Source organism: Mustelus asterias, chromosome 3 (genome assembly GCF_964213995.1).
Source record: "Mustelus asterias chromosome 3, sMusAst1.hap1.1, whole genome shotgun sequence".
In the NCBI taxonomy this organism is placed as follows: Eukaryota; Metazoa; Chordata; class Chondrichthyes; order Carcharhiniformes; family Triakidae; genus Mustelus; species Mustelus asterias.
In genome coordinates this window covers 148,953,623-148,964,852 of record NC_135803.1, presented here as the reverse complement: position 1 = coordinate 148,964,852, position 11,230 = coordinate 148,953,623, and the positions used below count along the sequence as shown (strand labels likewise).

Genomic DNA, 11,230 nt, shown 5'->3' with positions numbered 1-11,230 from the left:
AAGGAAAACTGGCTTGTCCGCTACGACTCTCACCCACCTTTACAGATGCACCATAGAAAGCATTCTTTCTGGTTGTATCACATCTTGGTATGGCTCCTGCTCTGCCCAAGAACCCAAGAAACTACAAAGGGTCATAAATGAAGCCCAATCCATCACGCAAACCAGCCTCCCATCCACTGACTCTGTCTACACTCCCTGCTGCCTTGGAAAAGCAGCCAGCATAATCAGGGACCCCACGCACCCCGGACATTCTCTCTTCCACCTTCTTCCGTTGGTCAAAGATACAAAAGTCTGAGGTCACATACTAACCAACGCAAGAACAGCTTCTTCCCTGCCGCCATCAGACTTTCGAATGGACCTACCTTGCACTAAGTTGATCTTTCTCTACTCCCTAGCGATGACTGTAACACTACATTCTGCTCTCTCTCCTTTCCTTCTCTATGAACAGTATGCTTTATCTGTATAGCGCACAAGAAACAATACTTTTCACTGTATGTTAATACATGTGGCAATAATAAATCAAATCAAAATTGTGACTTTGTACTTGAAGCACTCTTGGGAGTGGAATTGAGTTTGTAAATATAGGGAATCCGGTGAAGGGACACCGGCCTCTGATGAGTTATTTCAGAACAAAATCTCCCATCCTTACTTGGTCTGGCCGACATGTGACTCCAGACCCATAGCAATGTGGTTGACACTTAATTGGTTGAGTGGGCCACTCAGTTAACGGGCACTTCGGGATGGGGTAACAAATGTTGGTCGAGCCAGCGATGCCCACATCCCGCGAAAGAAGTAAAAAGAACTCGGGGCAGAGATGCCCTCATCGCCTGAATGAATAAAGATGGCGGCTCAGAGCAGGATGAGAGTGCCGTCAGTACGGTGAAGGCCCACAGGCGATTTTCACAGTATGGCCCCTTCACAGTCTAGCTGGAAGAAGGTTGAATGGGTTCCTCATTGGAGCACCTATAAAGTATTAAATAGCATTGATAAAGTGAATTGTGAATGACGACAAAGGGGCATAAATTTAAATCAGCGACGTATCGAGGCATTCAAGAGGGCAGTAGGTGACGACTCGAATAGGAACAATGTGCAGGAGTGCGGGGAAAGGGCAGGGAAATGGCACTTAAGTCGTGATGCTCAACTGGACAGCCAGTGCAGACACGATGGGCCAAATGGCCTCCTCCTATGCCGTAACAATTCTCTCTTTAATATATTTAGGAAAAGACATTATTTACTCAAATGAGTCATTATTTAGTTGGTCACCTTTGAAGCAAAACCGTGGCACAGTGGTTAGCACTGCTGCCTCACAGCGCCAGGGACCCGGGTTCACATCCTAGCTTGGGTCACTGTCTATGCGGAGTCTGCACATTCTCCCCGTGTCTGCATGGGTTTTCTCCGGGTACTCCGGTTTCCTCTCTCAGTCCAAAGATGTGCAGGTTAGGTGGACTGGCCATGCTAAGTTGCCCCTTAGCGTCCCAAGATGTGCAGGTTAGGGGGATTAGCAGGGTAAATACGTGGGGTTACTGCGATAGAGCTGCTGTGTTGGAGAGTCGATGCAGACTCGATGGGCTGAATGGCCTCCTCCTGCACTGGAGGGAACCTGCACTATTTTATGAAAGGCATTGGGGGCATTCGATGGGCAGATGGCCACGAGGCTGGTTAATCTGGATTTTTTTTTGGAGAGATGGGCTTTGATGGGCCGAATGGCTTTTCTCCATCCTTGGCCCTTGTTCTAAATAAGCACAAACGTGGTCATTGTGGTGTGGCCATCACCAGTAATGTCAGCTATTGGGCGAACCTCCGTTAAATAAACAGATTCCTCCTCCACACCCAATGCATTACAATGTCACTCATTCTCTCCACAGGCACCATGCTCTGGAAAACTAGAGTAGAATCATAGAATCACTACAGTGCAAAGGCCATTCGACCCATCGAGTCTGCACTGACCACAATCCCACCCAGGCCCTATCACCATAACCCCATGCACTTACCCTAGCTAGTCCCCCTGACATAAGGGTCAATTTAGCATGGCCAATCCACCTAACCCGCACATCTTCGGACTGTGGGAGGAAACCAGAGCACCCGGAGGAAACCCACGCAGACACGGGGAGAACATGCAGACTCTACACAGACAGTGACCCAAGCCGGGAATCGATCCCAGGTTCCTGGCGCTGTGAGGCATCAGTGCTAACCACTGTGCCACCGTGCCGCTGTCATTTACAGCGATAAGAGTGTTACCACACAGGAGCTGACCATTCAGCCAAGAAACCTGCATTGCTTCTCCAGCCAGTCTAACCCTGCCCACACATCGCGGCATCAATATTCCTCTCTTTTACAAACATCTTTCCAATTCACCTTTTTACTCTTTTTCACCCTGTCACTGTCTGACAGCTAATTCCACACTCTAACCTCGGTGTGGACAAAGAAATGGTTTTATTTCAACATCGGAGTCCTTGTCTGACTTTCGGAAGCTTGCATCATCTTTTGCAATGGGTATTTTTCAGGGAATGCACTGTGCAAGAAGTCTCAGTGAAGCCTCTGTCTCCACACACGTCCGCCACACGAGTGGCATGCCCATGTGTGCAGCGCCTGTTTGAGATGGAAGCTGCATCTTCCTTGTGGCTGTCCATTAGGTGTCGGGTGGTTGAATCCATCAGCCATTGACCCCCAGATCCAATGTTACAGGGGAAATGTGCAGTCGCCCCAGCTTTAGAGTCCACGTTTACAAGCTCTGGCACGGAGACACACTCACCAGCTGGGAATCGAATGCCACGTACGCCCCCCTTTGGCAGCACACACTGGCAGTGCCAACACCAGTGAGGGGCACAAACAGGGTTAGACAAGGCGGGTCAGGGCTTCAGGTTTGTTGCAAGTCTGAGACAGGGTTAGCCGTCCAGTTTATGTACCCCGGGCAGGCCACCCCTCACTGTCAACACCTCCTGGCGACAGGGTGGGTCACATCTCTCGGTCAGTCAGTCCCGCGTGAAGAGATTTGTGCCAAGAAGGAGACGGTGTTTGGAAGGCCGAGTCCATTCAATCCATCCTCCACCTCCCCCACCCGCCCCCCCCAGACCAATTCGATTCGAATCCAGCCTGGCCTGGGGGCGACGGTTATTAATATTTTCACTGGCTTCTCCTGGGAGCCGGTTTCACTGTTTCTGTAGCACGGATGTGGAAAGTACTGGTGTTGATAATCCGTCCATAGAGGCGACAGGGATGTGGATCTGTGTGTTCCCTGCCGAAGGAAACTGGAAAGAGAAGAAGATATTTATTATGTAAAATCGACACAGGAGGAGGCCATTCAGCCCCTCAACCCTGTTCTACCATTCAGTGAAATCATGGCAGATTGGTTTCTAAACTCTACCCACCCACTTTGGTTCCATAACCCAAACCCTCAATTCACAAAATTCTCAAATTTAAATTTATAAACTTCTATTTATTGTTATGCTATATTTCTCGCGTCCACTTTTGCTTCCTAACTCTCACCCTGGACTCCTCAGATTATTGAATAGTAAGAAGTCTCACAACACCAGGTTTATTTGGAATCGCGAGCTTTCAGAGCACTGCTCCTTTCTCAGGTGAGTGGTGAAGGAGCTCTGAAAGCTTGTGATTCCAAATAAACCTGCTGGACTTTAACCTGGTGTTGTGAGACTTCTTACTGTGCCCACCCCAGTCCAACGCCGGCATCTCCACATCATATTATTGAATGGCCAAGGGAGAGAGAGAACGAGAGAGAGAGAGCGAGCAACAGGCCTCCCTAGGCCCTTCATCTGTGAGCTAGCAGATCAAGTGGTGCGTGGAACTATCCCAGACAGAGTTGCCCATCACTTTTCCTTCATTCTCTGGGGTTTAAGTCCAAACTTGCTGCCTTTCCTTGGCTGAATGATGTACCTTCTCTGTTACACTTTGTGCCCACAGGCATTGAGGTAGCGCCAACACCACAGGGAGACGGTGGTGCAGTTGTAATCTCATTGCTCTCGTAATCCAGAGGCTCGGGTTAATGCTCTGGGGACACAGGTTCAAACCCCTTCACAGCATCTGATGGAGTTTAAATTAAGTTAATGAATCTGGGATGATAAAGCTATCGTGGCCAATGCTGCCGTTCCACCCACCACGGGAACCGTAGCGAGCGAGGGGTGGTCCATGGAAAGGTCCGTGGACCTCTCGTGGGATTTTCCAATTTCAGGGCAAGCGCAGCTGGAAAATCCCGCCCATCATCTCAACAAAGTATTAAATAGCAATCAATTATTGTCAATTGTCATGAAAACCCATCTGGTTCACTAATGTCCTTTAGGGAAGGAAATCTGCCTTCCTGACCCAGTCTGGCCTACATGTGACTCCAAATACACAGCAATGTGGTTGACTCAACGTCCCTCTGCAACGGCCGAGCAAACAACTCAGTTCAAGAGCAATTGGGGATGGTCAATGGCCCAGCCAGTGACACCCACATCCCACAATGGAGGAATCTCTGCCAGGCATCTCTTGATCTCTCGGGTTGGTGACAGACACCGAGGAACAGCTAAAATGGCCGTGAGCACAGTTTCTCCACATTTCCACCGACCTGACACCAGAGTTACTCCCAAAACCCTGTCGAAATTCTACCCAGTCGAATTCAGTGTCCAAGCTTACCTGAAATGAGAGTTTGGCAGGGCTCATTGGCGCAATCGGGCTGAGTGTACTCCAGAAGTGAATGGCGGATGGCAAAGTATTTGGCGTCAGTATTATTGGGGTCTGTCAAACAGAGAATAGAGAGTATGTAGTCAAACTAAAAACAGCTGTCACCATGCCTTGGCATCAGGCATCCCAACATCAGGCCTAGGGCCTAGCCCCTCGAATCAGTTCCACCATTTAATTAGATCACCACCAAACTGTATCTTAACTCCATCTAGCCACCTTGGTTCCGTAACCCTTAGCAACCTCAAAACTACCAATCTCAGCGTTGAGGCTTTCAGCTGACCCTTGCCAAGACAACGCTTCGGGGGAGGGTGTTCCAGATTTCCATTACACTTGTGAAGACGCACTTCCTGACCACTCCCACCCCCCTGAATGACCCAACCCTTATTTTCAGGTTATATCAACCTCGCTCTGGAATGGAAACAGTTTCTTTCTAACATCCTATCAAATGTATTAATCATCTTAAAGTTATACCATGGGGCACAGATACCATGAGGGAGTGGCACAGTGGTTAGCACTGCTGCCTCACAGCGCCAAGGACCCGGGTTCAATTCCAGACTTGGGTCACTGTCTGTGCGGAATCTGCACATTCTCCCCGTGTCTGCGTGGGTTTCCTCCGGGTGCTCCGGTTTTCTTCCACAGTCTGAAAGACGTGCTGGTTAGGTGCATTGGCCCATGCTAAATTCTCCCTCAGTGTACCCGAACAGGCGCTGGAGTGTGGCGATGAAGGGATTTTCACAGTAACTTCACTGCGATGTGAATGCAAGCCTACTTGTGACACTAATAAATAAACTTTAAGATGTGACCTTTCTTTTCATGAACAATGTCTTGTTGTATAAATCGAGTTAAATTTGTTTGGAAGGCATCAGTGTCAGAGGATCGTCAGTCTGGTGTCTGTATCGATCTCTCTCAGTCTTTGAAGTTAACTGTTAACTGCAGCTTGGTTGGTGGAACGCTCAATTCGGAGGCAAAAGGTTGTGAGTTGAAATCCCGTTTGACCAACTTATAAGTTCATAAGACATAGGAGCAGAATTAGGCCATTCGGCCCATCGAGTCTGCTCCGCCATTCGATCATGGCTGATATGCTCCTCATCCCCATTTTCCTGTCTTCTCCCCATAACCCTTCAACCCATTAAAAATCTGTCTAACTCCTCCTTAAATTTACTCACTGTCCCAGCATCCACCGCACTTTGGGGCAGCGAATTCATAAGAATGTAAAATCCAGGCTAACAATAATTGGGGCGGCACGGTAGCACAGTGGTTACCACTGCTGCTTCACAGCTCCAGGGACCTGGTTCGATTCCCGGCTTGGGTCACTGTCTGTGCGGAGTTTGCACATTCTCCTCGTGTCTGCGTGGGTTTCCTCCGGGTGCTCCGGTTTCCTCCCACATTCCAAAGATGTGCGGGTTAGGTTGATTGGCCATGATAAAATTGCCCCTTAGTGTCCTGAGATGTGTAGGTTAGAGGGATTAGTGGGTAAAATATGTAGGGATTTGGAGGTACGACCTGGATGGGATTGTGGTCGGTGCAGACTCGATGGGCCGAATGGCCTCTTTCTGTACTGTAGGGTTTCTATGATTTCTATGAACAGTTCAGTGGCGGGACTGAGGGAGTGCTGCACTGTCTGGGGTGCCGTGTGCCAGATGAGATGTTAAATTGAGAGCCCGTTTGACCTCGGGGAATGGATTCCATTGCATTGTTGCTAAAAAGAGCAGGGCAGTTCCTCCCCAGTGTCACTTCATCAATATAACCAGAACAGATTCTCTGCTTTTTATCGCATTGCTCTTTGTGTGTGTGCGTGTGTGTGTGGTGGAGGGGTTGCTGTGTGCAAATTCGAACGGATGTCCTGTCCATTAAAACATGTAGCAACGTCCTAGATGCATTCATAGCTAACTGGGAATGAGGGAATTATGGCAGCATCTAAAGATGCTCCATCTCTCCCTAGAAATATAATTCCTGCCAGCAATCAGGTCCAGATTATTAACTCGGAAATCAGCGCCATTGCCTGAATTTTTCACCCATTTGGGGCACGTACTGGGTTGGCAGAGAAAGAGGGCGCCAACTGTGCCGTGAGCAGGGAGGGTGCGGGCCGGAGTTTCTCACGCGCTCCCTCAGGGGGAGGACATGTGCGGAGTGTCTCAGGAAGCTGCTGACCCCTGTATGTACCCCAATGCCGCGAGTGTCTGGGGCAGCACTGTCGTACACAGTCCTCCGTCCCCAGACACATCCGTTCACTTTACTTAAACCCCCGACAGTTCATCCCATTCTGGATCGAGGTTGGAGCTACAACATAGAGGTCGCCACAGAGTCATTGCGGGTGAGGGGGGGGGGGGGGGAGTTTTCCCATCCCACCCCCGCCACAGGAATTGCTGCAAAGGTCTGTTGACCTCGGGTGGGATTTTCCGGTTTTGGGATGAGCGCGGCTGCAAAATCCCGCCCATAGAGTCGTACAGGGCAGCAAAGGCCCTTCAGCCCAGCGAGTTTGCAACGACAATAACTACCACTAAAGTCGCACTAATCCCATTTTCCTCCACTTGTCTCATATCCTTGAATGTTGAGATATTTCAAGTGCTCATCCAAATATCTTTTAAAGGTTGTAAGGTTTCTGGTCTCCACTACCTTCGCAGGCAGCGCTTTCCAGATTCCCACCACCCTCTGAATACAAAAATGATTTTTCAAATTCCTTCTGAATCTCCTGCCCCTCACTCTAAAACTGTGCCCCCTCATGATTGACCCCCTCAACCAAGGGGAACAGCTGCTTCCTATTCACCCTGTCCATATCCCTCAATTATGTCCCCCCTCAGTCTTCTCTGCTCGAGAGAAAACAATCCAAACCTATCCAGTCTCTCCTCATCACTCAAATGCTCCATCCCAGGCAGCATCCTGGTGAATCTCCTCTGTATCCCCTCCAGTGCAATCACATCCTTCCTATAGTGAGGTGGCCAGAACAGCACACAGTACTCCAGCTGCGGCCTCATGAACATTCTGTACAGCTCCGGCATTGGGTCACTGTCTGTGCGGAATCTGCACATTCTCCCCGTGTCTGTGTGGGTTTCCTCCGGGTGCTCCGATTTCCTCCCACAGTCTGAAAGACGTGCTGGTTAGGGTGCATTGGCCGTGCTAAATTCTCCCTCAGTGTACCCAAACAGGCGCCGGAGTGTGGCGACTAGGGGCTTTTCCAAGTGACTTCTTTGCAGTGTTAATGTAAGCCTACTTGTGACACTAATGAATAAACTTTAAAGCTTTCTTGCTCTTATACTCTATAAGAGTTTTAACAACACCAGGTTATACCACCTTATATTCTATACCATGGCTGATAACAGCAAGTGTCCCACATGCCTTCTTAACGAGCCTATTCACCTGGCCAATCAGCCCGCCCGCCAACCGCAAAAGCAGCCAGGCCAGGTGAAATTGTGTCCAATTGGTCCCTTGATGGGATAAATTGCCCGCTTGATTGTCAGTGAGTGTACTCCGACTCTAGCGCATGCTGAAATATGCACGAGTGCACAATAATTGTTGGGGCATGCGCCTACCATCTTCCTGGGCGATTTCACATGCTTTTGGGTCTGCTGGCCACAGCCATGTGAAACTCAGGCCCACGTGAGTAAAGTTTTAAAAAGTAAAGCTCATTTATCAGTCACAAGTAAGGCTTACATTAACACTGCAATGAAGTTACTGTGAAATTCCCCTGGTCGCCACATTCCGGCACCTGTTCAGGGCAATGCACCTAACCAGCACGTCCTTCAGTCTGTGGAAGGAAACCGGAGCACCCAGAGGAAACACACGCAGACACGGGGAGAATGTGCAGACTCTGCACAGGCAGTGACACAAGTCTGGAATTGAACCCGGGTCCCTGACGCTATGAGGCAGCAATGCTAACCCACTGTGCCACCGTGTCGCCCCAGTAGTATCGATATCACAGAAATGATACACATTGCCCGCTAGATACATTACAAATTGATACACATGGATCGCCCAATCTGACACAACCAAACACAGTGAAATTTCAAGCAGGAATCAATTCACCCGCCCAGAAAATTCCAGGAATTAACAGGGGGGAAACTATTAGTCACAGAAATCTGGCTTTTCCCGCTCCCACCTGAACTTTAGTGAACTGATGGTGTCTTGTACACATTTTCATTAAAATAGCTCTATTGCCACCTTGTGGAGAGAGCAATATGTGCGGCCATCATTTATCAAAAGGCCCTGCAATGATTTTAACCAGGAACAATGAGATAGAATCATTATCATAGAATCCCTACAGTGCAGAAGGAGGCCATTCGGCCCACCGAACCTACACCGGCAACAATCCCACCCTATCCCTGTAACCCCACATTTCAGTGCAGGCTTTGAGGGCCGAAGGGCCTGTTCCTGTGCTGTAATTTTCTTTGTTCTTCGTATTTACCCTGCTAATCCCCTGACACCGAGGGGCAATTTAGCATGGCCAATCAACCTAACCCGCACATCTTTGGACTAACAGCACAAAGGGAGGCCATTCAGCCCACCCTGCCTGTGTTGGGGCTCTTGGACGCACCTGTTTAGTTAGTCTGATTCTCTTGCCCTTTTCCCACCACCTTTGAGAATTCATCCGTCCAATTCTCTTCTGAAAGTTACTGTTGAATCTGCAACCTCCGCTTTTGGAGGTGGGCGTTCGAGATCAGAACTGACTGCACACCTTTCAATTTTACTGATTCTTTTCCCAATTATCCTAAATCTCTGGTGTCCTCTGCGGTCACCGACAGTTCTGCCGGTGGAAACCCCATTGAAGGGTGTTGTAAATTTGGACTTAATAGCCCCGTTAACCTTAACTCAGGTAAGAAATGTCACCAACTCCAGTCCTGCCACGTAACTGAAATTACTCACGCCTTCAGCCCTTGCACCAAATCCCCTCTGAATCTTCTCCAAGGCTAAAGTGTAGCAGCCAGAATTGGACCCAATACTCCAGCTGAGGCCAAACCACTAACTTACAAAGTTCACCATGAATTCCATGCTATTGTATTCCGTTCCTCCTTTATAAAGATGAGGCGATGGCTTAGTACTATTATCGCTAGACTATTAATCCAGAAACTCAGCTAATGTCCTGGGGACCCGGGTTCGAATCCCACCACGGTAAATTTAAAAGCAAACTCTGACGAAGGGTCATCTAAGACTCGAAACGTTGGCTCTATTCTCTCTCCACAGATGCTGTCAGACCTGCTGAGATTTTCCAGCAATTTTCTGTTTTTGTTGCAAGTTTAAGTTTGTTTTTAGGGTCACAAGTAGGCTTGCATTCACACTGCAATGAAGTTACTGTGAAAATCCCCTCATCGCCACACTCCAGCGCCTGTTCGGGTACACTGAGGGAGAATTTAGCACGGCCAATGCACCCTAACCAGCACGTCTTTCGGATTGTGGGAGGAAACCGGAGCACCTGGAGGAAACCCACACAGACACAGGGAGAACATGCAAACTCCACACAGACAGTGACCCAAGCCAGGAATCGAACCTGGGCCTGGTGCTATGAGACAGCATCGTTAACCATTGTGCCACCGTCCTACCCATAAGGTGGAATTTTAATCCAATAAAAAATATTTGGAATTAAGAATCTACTGATGACGGTGAAACCATTGTCAGAAAAATCCATCTGGTTCACTAATGTCCCTTAGGGAAGGAAATCTGCTGTCCTTACCCAGTCTGGCCTACATGTAACTCCAGATCCACAGCAATGTGGTTGGTTCTTAACTGCCCTCTGAAATGGCCATGCAAGCCACTCAGTTTCAAGGGCAACTAGGGATGGGCAATAAATGCTGGCCCAGCCAGCGACGCCCATGTCCCACGAATGAATGAAAAAAAGTGAAGCTTTTTTTTTAAACCCAGTTTTATCAACCTCCCACCCTCTTCAAACGTGTGGGAGAGAGCAAACTATGCACTACATTGTAGAAGAGTGTCCAATGCACAGACTAAGCAGAGGCCTATCCACACTCAACACAGCGGGACCGGGAAGAAGCTGCTTGGCTTAGGGACTTCCCAAGCGCTAATTGAAAACTGTTGTAAGGTAAGGCAGCAAATTTGCTCACAGCAAGGGCCTGGCCACAGAAATTGGAGAATGAACAGATTGGGTTTGTTTTGCTGACATTGACTGAGGTTTTACTGCTTCCCAGGACACCAGGGGGAACTCTAATAGTCCCACAGAATCTTTCATCCCCCATCTGAGAGAGCAGACAAATCTTAGATGCAATGTCTCCTTCCAATCACAGCACCTCTGACAGTGCAGTACCCCCGCGGTACCGCACTGGCATCTCAGCCTGGGACTGTGTTCAGGTCTCTGGAGAGGGATTGACCCTGCGACCTTCTCTGCAAGGAAGCAAATCCACCAACAACTGAGACACAGCCAGAGCCATTAATAAAAAAGCATCTTTTAAATTAGTTCCAGATCCGGTTGGACGGGGTGATAAGGGGGTCCATAGAATCCTTACACTGCAACAGGAGACCATTTGACCCATCGAGTCTGCACTGACTCTGAAAAACATCTTACCCAAGCCCAACCCCTCCCCCCGCTGTTCTTTCCCATAACCCA

At 48.9% G+C, this 11,230-nt stretch overlaps 1 protein-coding gene across 3 annotated transcripts in view; it reads right to left on the bottom strand.

Annotated features, from left to right (window-relative positions):
* Window positions 1–2,019: 2,019 nt before the first annotated feature.
* Window positions 2,020–11,230, bottom strand: part of LOC144491723 (ETS domain-containing protein Elk-1-like) — a 113,147-nt gene continuing 103,936 nt past the window's right edge. For all 3 annotated transcript variants that reach the window (XM_078209947.1, XM_078209948.1, XM_078209949.1), the window contains exons 4-5: window positions 4,630–4,731; window positions 2,020–3,248 (exon numbers count right to left, since the gene is read on the bottom strand). In XM_078209947.1, the coding sequence (XP_078066073.1) occupies window positions 3,150–3,248; window positions 4,630–4,731 (201 nt within the window). In that variant the 3' untranslated portion in view covers window positions 2,020–3,149. The remainder of the gene's footprint in view (window positions 3,249–4,629; window positions 4,732–11,230) is intronic.